Source organism: Rousettus aegyptiacus, unplaced genomic scaffold (genome assembly GCF_014176215.1).
Source record: "Rousettus aegyptiacus isolate mRouAeg1 unplaced genomic scaffold, mRouAeg1.p scaffold_m13_p_20, whole genome shotgun sequence".
Lineage (NCBI taxonomy): Eukaryota > Metazoa > Chordata > Mammalia > Chiroptera > Pteropodidae > Rousettus > Rousettus aegyptiacus.
This window is the reverse complement of record NW_023416296.1, coordinates 1,641,031-1,657,725: the sequence shown is the minus strand read 5'-3', so window position 1 is coordinate 1,657,725 and position 16,695 is coordinate 1,641,031. Positions and strand designations below refer to the sequence as shown.

The window sequence follows — 16,695 nt, the reverse complement described above, 5'->3', positions numbered from 1 at the left end:
TCCAGCTGAATAGTTTTATTGCCCCTTTTCTCCCCATCTGAGGACCCTGCCAATCCAACTGTCCCTAGGAGAATAAGACATGGAATGGAGAAATCAGAGACCTGAATGCATTCAAATGCCGCCCCTTCTGCTGTGACTTAAGCTTTCCTCAGACTCATCCAGGTGACATCCAGCAAACCAGCTCCTCCACCCTCTCCCATCCCCCCGCCTCAGGGCTAGCCCAAGCCTTGCCAAAGACGGTTAGGTGTTTGCGAACACCTGGCTGGCTGTTTGGAAACAGTTTGTCAGCACTGAGTAAAAACTGCAGCCCAGAAAGCTGAAGATGCCTTCCCAGAGAGGGTCCCTAGCAGCCCTGCGTGGGCTGTGGCCAGCCCCCAGCCTTGGGCGGAGCCTGGGCTTCAAGTCCTCTGACAGGGCAGAAGAAGAGGCTGACCTCAGGACGGCTGCCGACTCTCCCAGAGGGGCTCCTCCAGGCCTGCCTGCGGATCTGCCCCCCACTGCCTCTGCCGGGGTGTCTCTGGTTGCCGTCTGCATCCTCGGCCCCTGGAGGCTGTGCTTCCTTCTGGAATCTGTGATTTCTTTTCAGATTTCTAGTCTCCATGCTTTGCACAGGTTACAAAGGGAAACAAACCACACAGATGTGATCAAATGATTCAAGACAGTCTCCACTTAATATAATGGAAGATACACTCACAAAGTCTGCAAGAATGGTATTTTTTTTATCATTGCAGATTTGGGGAAAAGTTAAGTTTTCTTTATCATTTGAAATTTTTTTATCCTGTCAACTGTGGTGTTTCTGGATTTCATCTTCCTGTTTTAGGGTCTGGAGCCTAGAGACCCCACTGACAGGAAGTGGGTCTTTCAGACTCGCAGTTCCTGGCCAGGTACCCCGAGAGGCTGAGCGCGGGTGTGCCATGAAACCCCCCAAATAAACCAGATCGGTAAACGCAGAGAGTGGGGCTTGAAGGCAGCACTTACACAGCCAGATGAGGAGACCAGCCTGTCCCGGTGGGTGTCGTAAAACCGCTCCCCGCCGTGACGAAATGTGGGGGGGATGGCAGGCTCCTTTCAAGGTGGCTTTCCCCTTGTCACCAAGAGTAAGACAAGGCGCTTGTCTTTCCTGACACCATCCTAGAAACCAAAGGCCATTCTCCGTCCTCCTGGCTCTGTCTCATTTGGTTTCGTCTGGCTTATCTATGATGTCAGCCCAGTGGTTTCAGGTCGAGATCAGCCGCCCGCATCCCTGGGCCTCAGGAGCGGCCATGGTCCCTTCTGCCACCTGCTATGTTTGCAGAGCTTGACGGACACACCCAGTCGATACATGTGCACTGTGCCAAGGAAATGCAGCTCGCAGCCTGGGGTCCAGAGGCGGGAGGGAAGGGCTGGGCCCCGGTGCGCGGCTGACTCAGGAGCCCAGGCACCGCGCAGCGTTCTGGCCTCGGCCGGCACCACCTCCTGTGCCCCGCTGCTTCCGGGTGTGTCTGCTCCGTGACCGCCTCGCTCACGCCTGCGTCCCCAGTCCAGGCCCTCCGCAGGCCGGGAGGGAAAGACCCGGGTCCTGGAGTGAGACGGCGCAGGGCGGGCAGGGCCGAATTCCCCACACCCACCCACAGACGCTTCCCGTGCACGGACCGCTGGCCCTGCCGCCCGCGGAGCTCCAGGGCTTCCAGGTCCCGCGTCTGTTCCTGTCACCATGAGCTGACGCGGTGCCTGGTGTTGAGGCAGGCTGGTAGTCGATGCCACGCCCGAGGACCCACGAGGTGTCAGGGTGTCTGTCTGCCTGACCCGTGTTCTGGACACAGTCTCGAAGCTGGCGGTGGGGCCGCAAGACGGAGCGAGGAGAGGAACGGCGCGTCGGCAAGGGCCCCAAATGGACGCGTCGGAACCCAGCGGCGGCTCGTCTAAGCACCCCGGCTGCACCCCAGGAGCCAGCCAGCTGGGGACCTCAGGTGGAGGAACGGCGCGCTTGAATGCCAGAGCTTGCCACCATCTTCCTGGCGGAACCGAGCGGTCAGCGAGGCCGTGCCGGCTGCTTCCGCGCGCAGAGCGGAATCCAGACCCGGGAGCAGGGCCGGAAGCCCCCGTGCGGGCTGCGGTGCTGGCCACGTCCTTGATTCTGGGCCTCCTGCAGGGGCCGCGCAGAGCACCCCGATTCCTGCCGAGAGACGCTAGCCCCCCGAGCGGCGGTTCCTGCCTCGTCGTCTCCGGGGCATGCGTGGCGTCCGGTGCGGTGCGCTGTATTTTTTATTACTGGTCGGTCAGTCATTCAAACAACGTGAGTTTCTACTCTTGGCAAGAACGTCACCGGGCGGTGAAAACGGGCGTGGGGCAGACGGGCATGCGAGCAGGTTCGAAGTGGGGCGGGAAGCGGACGCGGCACGCTCTGGTGCGGGAGTCACCACCTGCTGCCCGCCCAGGCTCACGCAGCCCCTACTGTGTGCCACGCACTGTTGGGGGGGTGTGAGCACAGTGAGAAGGGGGCAGACAAGATGCCTCTCGAGGTCCGTCGCCTGGTTACGTGGACAGAGAGTAACGACACAGTCGCCAAGTCCGATGGTCTCAAAAGGCAGCAACCTAGAGGAAGAAAATGAATCAGGTGGAGTATTTAATAAATATTCAGCAGCAAATCTGGAAGCCACAGGGACGCAGCGAGACGAGATGACGGCGGGTGCCGGCGGCGCGGCGTGTCCCGTCCTGCCTCCACCGGCAGGCGGCTGGGCCCGCCGCTTCCCCGGGCTGCGGAGGCAGCGCCTTCCCACGCCGCCAAACGCCTCCGGACCCACGCGCTCTAGTCGTCTGCCCGGAATTCCACGCCGGACGTCGCCGCCCCGCGCCGTTTAGCCCCTCCTCGTCCTCCCGCTCCACGCGGACACCCCGGTCCCTCGGACACCTTTCCTCGCACTGCTCTGGTGGGCTTGCTCGCCCGAGAGCATCCAGGTCAAGACTGGACGCCAGGTCCAGCCCACCCAGCACAGCACAGCGCCCGGGAGAGGTGGCCTCTGGGGCCAAGAGCAGACTCTCAGAGCCGGAGGGGCTCCCTGGCCCCTGGGGACTGCAGCCTCAGGCCACGGCAGCAGAGCGCCTCCTCCCGCAGTTGCCAAGGTGACGTCAAGGCCTCTGAAGGCCCAAGTGTCCCTGTGTACCCCCCCGCCCCCGCTCCGCATCCAGCTTTTCGGTACAGCCTGCGGAGGGTCTCATTCTCTCTGACCCGGTTTCCATGGCTCTGGGTGGTGTCGTTGTGCTGTTTGTTTAAAAAGAAAGCGCGTGGATTTACGTCACGAGGATGCGAAGATGTCATCGTCATCGACTCATAAAAATGACCATAAACGAGTCCCCAGACCAAGTGCCATAATGACACTTGCCTCTCACGGACATCGTGACGACCAGTGAGTCATGTGAAGACAGAGGACGAGGGACAGAGTGGCAGGCAGGCCGGTGGCACTGGCACACCCCGCCGAGCTGGCTCTCCGCGGTGGGCCCTGCCGAGCCAGGCGGAACAAAGTCGTGGCTAGGGTGGGAGCAGGGGGGGGCACATTTTCTCGTACAGAACAAGCTGGGAGTTTTAAGCTGGGCAGAGCCCCTTGGGACCAGCTGGACCAGGAAGAAGGTGCAACCAGCCCTGCTCTACATGCCCCACGGCCTGGAAGGAAAATTCTAGAACCTTCTTCTCACCGATAACCCACAGACACAAAATCAGCTGGTCAGGCTCAGGACCTGGGCCTCCAGGACTGGAACCACAGAACTCTCAGATCCCCAAAACGTTCCTCGGAGCCGGTGAGCAGGTGCACAGAAGATGGGGGGCACCTTCCGGCCTCCCTCGGCGAGGCCCCACAGCAGATGTGCGACATCACACGGCGATGTGATGTGACGTGATCTACACAGAAACCAGAAGAAGCTTAAGCGCCTAAACAAACAGGAAGCACCGAGGTCGGGTGTGCCCAGCCCCCTGCAGCCCCGGGGTCGGGTGTGCCCAGCCCCCTGCAGCCCTGTTTCCATCTGGATGGAGGGGACCCCAGGCTCTTTCAGAAAGTCCGCCTTCTGTCCCGGCCCGCCAATACCGGCCAACTGCAGAACCCTGGATGAAAGACCCAGCGGCTCAGAGCTGGCCCCCAGGACTGGGACGGTCAGACGGTCTGACCAGGACAGTCAGACAGGACGGTGGGAGAGGCCGGGCTTTGTCCACTCCGAGGCTGGCTCGCAGCCAGCGTCCCCGCTCTTAGCCCTCTGCTCCTGGGAGCCCCACCCACGGTCCCATCTCGATCACCTTTCAAAAGCCAGGTCCACAAAACCACGTTGTGACACCACTCCACACCCAGGAAGATAGCTGTCAATGAGGGAAAAAACGATAACAAAACGACCCGTGTTGGCGACCGCGTGGAGAAAGCGGAAAGCTTGCGCACTGTTGGTCGGAATGCGAAACGGCGCAGCCGGTACGGGAAACGGCACGAAGTTTCCTCAAAAAGTTACACGTAGAACTCCCACACGACCCGGCCGTCCCTCTGTCGGACTCGGGCAGGTCCTCGCACGCCCACGTCCACTGTGGCACTAGTCGCAACAGCCAGGAGGCGGACACGAGCCAGGCGTCCGCCCACGGCGGGGGGGTGAGCGCGGCGTGGTCCGTCCACACCCGGCCTCCTCCTCAGCCTCGGAAGGAAGGACGCTCTGACGCCGGCTCCAACAGCCCGTCGTAGGAGGACGAATATTCTCTTGGTTCCACGATTACATGAGACTCGAGAGTGTTCGCATTCAGAGGCGGCAGAAGAGTGGTCGCAGGGGTGGGGGAGGGGGTCAGCGCCTAACAGGACAGCCTCCGCCGGGAACAGCCTCCATTAGGGACGGCCTCCGCCGGGGAACGGCCTCCGCCGGGGACGGCCTCCGCCCAGGACGGCCTTCGCGGGGAACGGTCTCCATTAGGGACGGCCTCCGCCGGGGACGGCCTCCGCCCGGGACGGCCTCCACCGGGGACAGCCTCCATTAGGGACGGCCTCCGCCGGGGCCAGCCTCTGCCAGGGACAGCCTCCGCCGGGGTGGGCCTCCGCCGGGGTCAGCCTCCATTAGGGTCAGCCTCCGCCGAGGGCGATGAGATGCTCTGAGATGGACGGTGGCAATGGGTGCGCACCAATACGAGTGAATTTAATGCCACAGAACTGCACACTTAACGTGGCTAAAATGGTCAACTATGTGTTAGTTATGTTTTACTGTAATTTTTTCCCAGGGGTCCAGCAACAGTCAAAATCACCCCAGGACTGCCCTGGCGGCCCCCCGCCACCACCCTTAGAAACCAGAGGCCACCTCTGGGACCGAGACAGGCCGGCCCGGGCACTCCACTGGGGGCCGCTGGCCGCCTCTGGACCCTGCCTGCCGGCTGGAGCCTACAAGCAGGCAGGCACCCTGACCAGCTGCTGAACACCCGCCCCCCCCCAGTGGGGCGGCCCACTCCACAGCCTCTGACTTCTGTAAATCCCACCACGACTCACATTCCCGTGCAAAACTCAGACAGCCCAGGTCGACCCCGGGTGACGCGCCCAGGGAGGAGAGCCCGCACCTGGGCGTGCGGGGCGGACCGCAGTGCGGAGCCCGTGCGTGTGTGGCATGTCACGTGCGTGTGGGGCGCGCATCCATGTGTGCGGCATGCGTGTGTCATGTGGGGGGGCATCATGTGTGGCATGTGCGTCTCCGCTGATAAAAAGGGAAATGCAGTTTCTTGGGGCTGCCAGGCCTGGAGCACCCTGGCGCCGGCTGCGAGGGCCGGAAGGGCCGGAAGGGCCGAGGGCCGCCGGACGAGGCGTGGACGGGCCAGGAGCCAGAGCGTGGCAGGACAGCCCGGCCTCGCCTTCAGGGGTCCCAGGCCGGGCGGCAGCCAAACCGGCCTGGGAGCACGGGCTGGCCCGTGGGCCTGACGGCCACGTCCAGGTCACAGGGCTACCTCCGGGCGGCGTGGGAGGCCCCCGCGAGGCGAGGCTGGCGGAGGGGCTCCAGTCCCACCCCGCCCTCTGGTCCTTGGGCCCCGCGCTGGCCCCAGCGGTCACTCACCCGCTCTTCCCAAAGGAGCCCTGGGGGGGCCTGCAGGCCAGCAGACGGCCCCGCGGCCCCACCGGGCCCCCGCTCTGCCTGGCAAAGTGGAGCCCGCTCCTCACGGCCCGGCTGATCTTAAATGCACAGGGTCTCGGAGGGCTCGAGGGGTTTCCCGCACAGGCTTGCAGGGGCGGGCAGCTGGGCCGGCCTGCTGCGTAAGCCTGGGAGAAGACGCGGGGGGCCTGGCTGGTGACGCTTCTGTCCCTGGACAGGCTGGGGCTGCTCCTCCTGGGACAGATGCTCCTTCTCCACGTGTCCCGTGCGAGCCTCAAGCATGAGCCGGGCTGGGCGGAGAAAGCCCGGCCGTCTTCTGACCAGGTGACCTAAACAGGACCAGGCAGCCTGGGTGCATGCAGGTGCCACCGCCCGGGCCGTGTGCCCCCGCCCCAAACACTCACGGGTTAAGGAACAAGCAGGGGAAAGACGAAAGGTAGCAATGGCGGGGGTTGCTCAGGGGGCCCCCAAATCAGAAATACCTCTTCGTGTTAGAACCCGGGGGGAGACCGGTGCTTGGAGGGGTGCGGAAAGCGGTCATGTGTCTGCTTCGCGCCTCAGGTTTTGCGAGAAACGCCCATCATTAGATCCTCGCGGCCAAATTTAAGTTTATTACTTCATTACTTCACACGCAGTAAGTTTTGTAGCCTCTGTTGGGCATTATTATTACATCTTGGATTTTCAAAGATTGTTTCTCCTACATTAGTTTCCATCAAAAGTCAATACATATTAATAATTTAGAATTTTAAAACTTTTTTCCTGGTCGTAAAATTGAATATATGACTATTATAAACAATATACATAAGAATGAGAATCTATAGAATAAACAATAAAGCTAAGATAACCCATAATTCTACCACCCACATACCACTGTTATTATTTTTGTATATTTTTTCTAGTTATATAAATACATGTTCTAAATCTTTTAAAAATAAATTCGGGTTATACCCTACAAATATGAACAGTTTATATCCTGTTTTTTTCTATTTACATAAAGGGAATTTCCTTGTGTCATATTTTATTTAAGACATTATTTTAAATGTTTAATGTTCCATTATGTCTAACACTTATTTAACAGTTCTACTTATTTGACATTTCTGCTATTTTTAGACATTCATTGTTTTTACACATTATTACAAACGATGTTATCATGAGCATCTTTTTCAAATATCTTTATTCCTGCATGAAATCTGTTTGCTAGGACGAAGCCTTAAAAATGAGATCACCAAGTTAAAGAGGATCAGCCCTCTGAAAGCTTCAGGCGCCCCTACCGAGCTTCCGGGGGACGCCTGGCTTTAAACCGTGCCCGCGCGTGAGAATGGCCACTTAGAAGGGAATTTGCTCCTTGCAGGAGCGGGAGTAGCATCTGCATTAGTTTCTTGGGGCTGTGGCAGCAAAGCGCCACAAAGCGGGGGGGCTCCAGACCACAGGAGGGTCTGGGGGCCAGACGCCTGAGGTCGCGGTGTCCCAGGGCCGTGGTCCCTGCCCAGCGGAAATGTGCTTCTTATTTACTCTGAAAACTCTTTGTATATGAAGGAGACCGGTCCTCTACGTCTGTCCGGCACGTGACTTCCTCCTGCTTGTCTTTGCGGGTTTTCTCCTGGACGCCAAGTGCTGCCTTTCGGGCCATGTCTCCGCCACGGCACCCTTGCCCCATAGCGTCATCCCACAATGAGTCAGGATGTCGTCAGCCCCCGTGGAGCAGGGGAGGGAAAAGCCTTTGGCTGGGACTTCGGTACATGCACTGGCGTCTAAAAGGTTGTCTTCATTAGTGCAGATGTCACACACAGGTCACCGTGGCTGTGCCGTGACCCGGGAGGGAGCCAGGAGCAGGTCCCGAGTCCCCACTTGGCCGAGCAGATGCACGAGGGCCGCAGCTCTGAGCTCATGCACCTGTGACCGGGCTAAGGACGGAAGGCGACCAGGGCGGTGGCCTGACCTCCTGGAGCCTGTCCCGGGGCCTGGCGCTGTCCTTCCGGTCCTGGCCCACCCCCCACCCCCTTCCCTCCTCTCCTTTGCGAGGGGCAGAGTCCAAAACTCCAAGGGAGAATGTCCCTGTGAACACTCTGATTTTCCCCCTCCCCATCAAGGGCCCGAGGCACATCGCTGTGTTTAAGTTCAAGGGCGACAGCACCGTGGAGGTCGCTGACGGCGGGCCGCACGCTGTGGGCCTGGGAGGACGCTGCTGGCAGGAAGGGGCGTGCTGGGGCCAGGCCTGACGCAGGGAGAGCGGTGAGGGCCGTGGCACAGTCACGGGGGCACCTGCGACCCTCGTTACTGCCCGGATACTGCCCCTCCCGGAGGAGGTGGCCTGGAGAGCACCCAGGGTCCCCGACGCCCTCAGGGGTATGCCACAGGTGGCCGACCCCCCCCACACACACACACATGACACACATGCGTGCCACACACAGAGAGATGCACACTGCACCTGTCACCACGGGGGCGAGAGCACACAGGGGGTGAGCAGCGGGGGAAGGGTCACGTCAGATGGGAGCACCCCAAAAAGTAGGCGTTGTCGGGTCCTCCAGGGAAACAGAACCAATAGACAGGTAGGTAGAGGTGTGATAGATAGATAGATAGATAGACAGACAGATAGGTAGATAGATGATAGATAGATAGATGATAGATAGATAGATAGGGCTTTGGTCCCTTCATCAGGCTCCCGGCAGGTGCCAGGCCTCCCCAGACCACCTGTTCTCGGGACCTGGTAACATCCTCATCCACGCCCCCCACAACCCCGTCTCGTGAGCTGACACCCAGGTTCCCGCATGAGCTGCTGGGGTCATTTGGTCCATGCTCGTTTCACACAGGGACGACCCATCTCTGAACTTGTCCCAGTTCTGGAGGCACTTGCCACGCCCCAGGACGGCCAGCCTTGAACCTGAGTCATGAAGAGCGCGTGTCCCGGGGGAGGAGGCGGCCAGGGCGCCAGGCCCCGCAGAGTCCCGTGGGGGGCAAGTCGAAGCATGTGGCACGAAGCCCCCTGCAATCAGCTGTGTTTCGCGCTGCATCGAGTCTCTCAGACGACCCTCACTGTCACGTGCAGCTGTAGCCCGTTCTTTTTCACCGCCATATACTATTCCGCGTGTGGTTATTGCACGATCCACACATGGAATCACGGGCGAGGAGCAGATGCTTGTCCGCGAGCCCCGGCACCGGTGGGGTTCTCCAGGCTCTAAACGCGTGTGCGCTTTTGGCAGAAGCAAAGCCGACCCGGACGATGCTGACGCGGTGCCAGCAAGCAGGCTCCCCGGGACCTGCCGGGCGGTCACTGTTCTTACCAGAGGGTCCTCTCCGGGGACTCGGACGAGCAAGCCACTGGACGGGGGTGACACGGCCCTGCCAGCCTTGCTCACAGCCCCCCGCAGAAGCCGGTCTGCACCCCCGGGACAGGCATCGGCTGTGTGTGTGAAGTGTGCCAGGCAGCGCTGACGGCTCAGGGTCCAGGGACAGGAAGCACAGATGTGCCTTTGAGCATTCACTAGGGGACAGTGACCACTGGCCGGGGGTCCTGGAGGCAGACTCAGAGCAGAGGGAGGCTGCGGAGCACGGGGAGCGGGGAGAACAGGGAAGGCCAGGTGCGGGGGACCGCCAGGACTTCAGGGGCAGGGAAGTGGAGGGGGTGGGGACAGATGAGCCAGACAGGAAGCCCTGGGATGCTGGCGGGGTCACGGGGGGCGGGGGCACCCCACGGACGCGCCCCCTCCCTGCCTGGGCCCAGCTCAGCCAGAAGCTCTGCTGTGCGCCCACCCGCTGAGCACCCGACACAGGTCCTTGCCCCTGGGACTCAGTTTCCCCGTGCAGGTGGGGAAGCAGTGGTGCCCGCCTTCAAGCTACAGTGACGATGGAATTACGAGGCCACGCTGAGCATTTACACAGTGCCAGGCGGCCAGCGGCGCCCGCTCTTACACATAGGAACGTGTCCCCCAGACGACGGGAGACTGGCTCGCCCGTCAGCCTCGGGGCGAGCAAAGCCCGGCCTTCGGCAGGACCGTGGGGCCGTCTCTGTGTCGCCGGCCCCCACGGAGCCACAGGCCTTCAGAGTCTGCACTGATAACAGGCTTCTGGAGCTGGGCTACGGCACCCTTGTCTTCCCGGCAGGCCGGGATGCCTTTCTAATTCTGGGCTCTCCGAGCAGCCTGGGGCTCCTTAAATGGTCAGAGGCGGCCTGACCACACCCGCCAGGCTCGTCATCAGCTCTGGGTTCAGTCGCTTGCCACATGCCGCGTCGCCAGGAGCTGCAGGCAGGTGGGGAGGGAGGGTCCCTCCCACCGCAGAGGTAGAGGGGCAAGGGGGCTGCCCTGGACCCCGAAAGGTGCCCTTTGCTCCAGCAAGTCACCAAGTGAGCCACTGAAAAACCAGCCCACCCCCTGGAGAAGAAATATTTCTGGAATGAGGAGCGACTGACCCGGAAAGGACGGACGCTGTCCAGGGTGTGGGCACGAGGACACACCACCCGGCCCGGCTCCACCCTCCGCCTCCGCTCACCCAGGTGGCGTGGCCAGCGACTTGCACCTGGGGCTCACGCGGGTGGTGGGGACGAGCCCCAGAGCACGTCACTGTGACCTGTCGTGCACCAAGCCAGCCCACCCACACTCCCCTACCGTGAACGAGGCCTCCCTCACCGCACCCAGGCCTTAAACCACCTGTCCAAGGTCACTCGACTGCACAAGGTCAAAACATCAGGCGCCAAGACTCCAGCGTCCACCCAGCTCTTGTGGGGCGCTGGGCGGGGCAGCCCCTGGTCAGTGTGGGGAGGCATCTCCCCTTCAGAAGGCACCGCACCCGCCAGGGGGCCCTGCACTGGGCACTCTGCGTTAGCCGCTGCCCAGGGCTCGCGGGAGAATCCGCCCACCGCGAAGGCGTGCAGCTAGGGAGCGGCGGACGCGGGCGCGGACGGGGGCGCGGACGGACACCCGCGCGGCATGTCTCCTGGCATGGCGCTCAGGACCCACCAGAGCTGCGGCGCCTGACCATGGCCTTGGGCGACCAAGGGGCACCCCACCTACAGAAGCCACGGGCCCTGGAGAAGCTGCCACCTCTCTCCCTCTCTCTTCACTGTCCTAGAAGGAGACGGGGCCGGAGGAGAAAACCACTCCACACACTCACCCCGCTGCCACAGAAAAAACCGGACCGGCGGGTGCAGATTCAAGTGCAAGAGAAGAGAAATGGCTGGGGAGCCTGGTGACCTCGCGTCCTGCCTGGCCCTAGAATTCACACACGTGTCCCTTACAAAGAATCAGGCTCGCTACACACGTGACGTTCGGGAAAAGGCACGAAGTGGAGGCCGCAAAATCTCTCCGTTGCCGGGCAGGGGAGGGGCGCACGGGCGGCCGAGAGAGTCTTAGGGTGGCGGACGTGTTCACACAGGTCGTTACCCACGGACTGTGCATCCCAGAGTGGACTCTCATGTAAACTCTGGGCTTTAGCTAGTGACAGCGGCTGGACACTGGCCGTGGAGGGCATCAGGTCTGGCACAGCCGCGCGAGCTGCAGATTACGGGGCCGCGGGGGGCGTGCAGGACCCTGGCCTTCCCAGCGATTTGCTGTAAAAGAACGAAGTTTATTAATTTAAAAAGGAGGAGAGTCTGAACACCTCTACCTGTCGTGGGTTGCCAGCTTGGCCTGCGTCCCTCCGGCCGCTGGGGACAGGCGCCACCCGGGCCACGCCAGGCCACCGCGGAGGGCGAGGCCCGTGAGCAGCCGGCAGTCTGGCCAGCCGCCTGGCCTCTGCGCACGCATGCGCGAGCGCAGGCGTCCTGGGGACCTGGGCTGGGGCCTGCTCGCTTCGCTTTGACAAATCACCTTAGCTTGGGGTGCCAGTGTCGTGATTTACGGGGCACAGGTGACGAGCACTCCCGGAGCGCCCTTCCGTGAGGTTGCGCTTGGCGCGCTCTGGGGGACCCCCCTGGCCTGCCTGCTGGAGCTCTGTGCCCGCGGCAAGCCCGGGGCCAAGTCGGTGTCGTTCGGACGGCACCCCACGCCCTGCACCGCCTCGCCCGCCCGAGCCCCAGTGGCTCGGGGGGAACGGGCGACGGCCGGGGCCGCGTGGGAAACTGCTCCTGTTTGCACGGCCCGCGGCTCCCGCTACGTTCACTGATCCAAGCGCACACCCCGCGTCCCACGTGCACCGCACCCCGCGCCCTACGCGCACCCCGTGCGCCTGGTTCTACTCCCTCCGCACCGCCCGCCAGCCCACTTTCCCTCCCGCATGCCCGGGAGGAAGAGGCCTTCCACACAGCCATCTGAGCGCCTGCTCCGGCCCTCGCTGGTTGGGAAGGGGGCGTGGGGGGAGAGCAAGCCTGCCCACATGGAGTGGGGGGACCACGCCTTCCCACGCAGGGGGCAGTGGCGGAGGGCCAAGCCTTCTCAATGGGGGAGGGAAGCCATCCGGGGGTGTCCCAGGCACAGGCTTGCCCCACCCCCACCCCCACCCCACCCTCCACCCGGGAGAGACGCCCCGCCCAGCCCTCTGCTGCAGGAACTGCGTCCTGTGGGCACAGTGACCTGCCCGCCTGAGGCCCAGGCCGGGAAGGACTTCCCCACCGTCCTGTGGGCCATGGCCCAGCCAGGCCAAGGGGAGGCTGTAGGTCACCCTGCTGCCCTTGAGGGGCCAGCTCCTCAGGACCGGCTTCTGCAACTTCCTGGTGACAGATGGAGTTGAGTCACGTGAGCCCATTCCACAGACTACTATGTGAGTGCGTGTGGTGGCCGCTCCCAACTGGACCCACTGTGACGGTGTTACGGCACACACGAATGTCACGGCACGATGCCACGCCCCTGACACTAACATATGTTACACGTCAGTTAAGTCGCGATTTAATAAGACCAAGACAGCAGCGAAGTGAGGCGGTGACCCCTAAAGGCAGCTGAGGTCACCAGGAGGCAGAGCGTGGGACGGTGACAGCGATGGGCCTGGTCCGCTGCCCGAGCTCGACTGCCAGGGAGGCGCCCGCGGCGGGCTCCAGAACTGAACGCGCCCAGGTCTCAGGGACGCCATGTACCGCGGGCCCCACCCAGAGGGCTCGCTTTCTTGCGGTCGCTCCCCATCGCGGAGCACGGAGTCCGTGCGTGGCCGGTCTTCGGCATTGTCCCAACACTCTTGGGTGTGCACACCGGCACGTTCGACCCTGTGGCGCCTTTGGCTCAGGGCTCGGGACGCGGCAGGCTGAGAGGTGAAGCCCGTTGTCCAGCGTGGGGACACAGGCTTCGCGTCTCCAGCAGGTTCCGGGGTGCCCCTGGCCCCGCCCGATGCTGGACCACAGCAAACATGGGGGCGCCCACCCCCGCCCTTCCAGGATACCTCCAGAACCCGGGGAGCCTGCAAAGCTCAGAGCGAGACGCGCGCCCCTGCCTTCACCTCCTGTTTAGAAGTCCCTTTGATCTGCCCGTCCGGCTCCCTTGATCAGGCAGAAAACAGAAGGCCTCGCTGCCTCTGGAACATTCCAGAGCTCTGATCTGATAGCTCGAGGCAGAAACACACGCTGACCCAGCCTGACCTCAGGATAGGCCCTACAGTTCTTAGCTAAATCCCTTGCAATAGAAAAAATTTTGAGAGTTCTGTGTCTTCCCTGTAAATTCTCAAAACACTGTTTCAGGGTCAAACTCCAGCCTCTGGGAAATCCCCTGTGCCTGAACTTGGCACTGGGACCAGGAGAGCAGGAGGCTGACCTCTGCTCCACTGAGGGTGTGGGGAGAGGATCTGAGCCCCGGCAGCTGCGCCCAGGGCCCTCTCCCACACCCCTGCCCATGCCACACACACGCAGAGCACGTACGCGCCACACACACGGCACACGTACACGCCACACACACGGCACACATACACGCCACACACACAGCACATGTACGCGTCGCACAGCACATGTATATCACACAGTCACGTGTGCACATCACACGCGTCACACACAGCACACAGATCACATGCACACACCACACAGCATACGTCACACGCATCATGGACAACAAACGCATACATCGCACATCACACGCACACGTCGCACACGTCTCACGCACGCATCACGCACACTCACTTGCACGCCGTTCACCCTGGGGCTGACCCGAGGCCCGCAGACCCACCTCCGTGTGCCCGCACTCCTGCTCTGCTATCGGCGCCCTCCGGAGGCCTCTGGCTCCAAGGGCGCCGCCTGGCCACAGGCGCCTCTGCGCCTCTGCACCCGGTGCAGCCCGGGCCCCCCCAGCCCCTGCCCTTCCCTGCAGCTCTGCGGAGGGGCGCCGCCCCCACCGCCTGCTGTACCTGCCCCTGCTTCCCCCGCACCCTCCGCGTGGGGGGGTCTTCTCCCCCTCACCTCCTCCGCTGGGGCCGGGGGTGGTGCGCTCCTGCAGGCTCCTCACTGCCATGCCAGGCCACTGTCCTTCCAGCCTTCCTAAAACCCTCACACTGAAGCCTGTCCTTAAAGACGACCCCTCCCGGCGACGACGCCCACGGTCCTGGGGACCCACCCCGCCCCAAGGCCCTGGCACCTGCTCCTGTCCCTCTGCCCAGATCCCTGGAGAAGCCAGAGTCCACCTGGATGGCTGTCACCTCCCTCCCTCCCCACAGGAGACGTGCTGACGAGAGGGTGGACAGAATCCAGAAGGCGTGGAGCTGGGCGTGAGAAAGGGCCGGAGAGAGAGACTGTGTGAGTGTGGTGTGTGTGCGCATGTGTGTGGTGTGCGTGCGGTGTGCACACCTGTGCGGTGTGTGCATGTATGCTGCGTGCACAGACTGCATTGTGATGTGATGTGTGTGTGATGTGTGTACCTGTGCGTGTGCAGAGTGCGTATGTGTGGCATGTGCACACATGTGTGTGGTGTGTGCCTGTGCAGGCATGGTGCGTTTGCACGTGTGTGGCATGTACATGTGTGGCGTGTATACTGTGCAGGTGTGGCACATGCGCACGCATGCATGGTGTGTGTGTGTGTGGTGTGTACGTGTGTGCCGTGTGTACAGACTGCATTGTAGTGCACACATGTGCGTGGCGCACGCATCTGTGTATGTGTGGTGTGTGCCTGTGCAGGCATGGCGCGTGTGCACACGCGTGTGATGTGTACGTGTGTGGTGTGCGTACCCGTGTCGGTGTGGCACATGCGTGCACACATGCCGTGTGCGGGGAGCTGGCGCACGGGGACGGGAGTGTTCGGGTGTTGGGTGCCGGTACCGGTCTCTCCTGTCACCGGCCGACTTTGTCAAACAACAGCCCCCAAAGGAGAACGAGATCTGGGACGCTGACAGCCCGTGGGTTGGATTGTTAGGTAATTAAAAATGGCAGAGCCAACAATGCCCGGGTCCTCGTATAAAAATGACCCGGCTGTTTCCAGGGGAGGCGCCCTGGGGCGTGGGGGTCTAGGCGGCGCCCAGGACCCCACAGGGTTGGGGCTGGCAAAGGGCGGAGCGTGTGGAGGGCGAAGGGCGCACCCGGGGAACGGAGCGGGGCCTGCGGGCGAGGCCCCCACGGGCTTCCGCGCGTCTGACCGGCCGGACCACAGTCCCCGGCGGTCCCTGTGGCTCCGGGCGCGAGCTGAGTGCCCGTCGCTGCGGCAGCCCGGCCTCCGAGCTGGGGCAGGGGGCGGGAGCAGCACAGTGCCCAGGGCGGTGCTCCCGGCCACGCAGGCCCGGAGCCCGGAGGGCGGCAGAACCGCCAGCACCGGCCGCTTGCTGCCCAGGGCGTGCGACGCGGACCCCGGCGGGCCGGCCTTCCTACGCCCGGACCGGGTTCAGTCACCCGGGGGCCTCCAAGAGCTGGCCGTGGACTCGGAGGAGACCGTGCGGGGATCCGCGCCTCCCCTCTCCCTCCCACTCTCCCCGAGCCCCTGCCGCGCAGCAGGGCCCCCTGACCGCGTTTCAAAGCGGCTGGGCTCGGAGGCCGGGGACGGCGAGGGGGCTCCTGGGCTCTGGGAACGCACTCGGCTCACAGCAGCTCTGCCTGCCGGGCGCCCGCGCGCGGGCTGGCGCTCGCATGGCCCAGGCCGTGACCCCCGGCGGCTGGGCCCCTTGAGAACCGCGTGGCACGGCTGGCCTTCCAGACCCCGTTTCAGCTCGGAGTCGGCCGGGTGCTGAGCCCCCATCACGGGTCACCATTCATGCAGAGCAGTGGAGACACCTGGACAAGGCGCGGAAGGTCAGCACCCCCGTGGGCCAGGCAAGGACGTCCATGACGATCGACGGTGCCGTGGCGGGCACGTTGGTGACCTGGAGGACAGCTGTCCCCTCCAAATCGAAGCCACGTGGGAAGGTGGGCCCAGCACAGACTGCCCTTCAGGAAAGCTGGGATTTTAGGAGCCATTTCCTCTTTTTCAATGCGGGTTATCCGCTTCTAAGCGTGGTTAGGGCACTGCAGGCGGCAGCCGAGGGAAGTGGGGCCCGTGGGGCCCGCACCCTGCTCTCTCCCAACTCCTCTAACTCGCGGGTGTGGAAGCGGGCTGGGGAGGCGGGCGGCGCGCTCCGGTCCCACGGCGCTCCCCGCAGGGCGGGCCCGACACCCAACTGCGCATGTCCAGTTCCACGTGCACCCCGCGATGCACCCCGCGACGCACCCCGCGACGCCAGGTGCCCATGGATTCCAGGGGACCGAGCCGAGAGCTCGCCTGCCGCGCGTGTGCTCAGGACTTTAATTTTTTCCCCAAAGAA

At 62.9% G+C, this 16,695-nt stretch overlaps 1 protein-coding gene across 1 annotated transcript; it reads right to left on the bottom strand.

The window, feature by feature from the left end:
• Positions 1–782: 782 nt before the first annotated feature.
• On the bottom strand, positions 783–7,699 carry LOC107510195. Its single transcript, XM_036238148.1, has 2 exons — positions 7,622–7,699; positions 783–2,235 (listed from the first exon to the last, which is right to left on the bottom strand). The coding sequence occupies exons 1-2, from the start codon at positions 7,697–7,699 to the stop codon at positions 1,228–1,230; spliced, it is 1,086 nt and encodes a 361-aa protein (XP_036094041.1). The 3' UTR covers positions 783–1,227.
• Between the last annotated feature and the right edge of the window lie 8,996 nt (positions 7,700–16,695).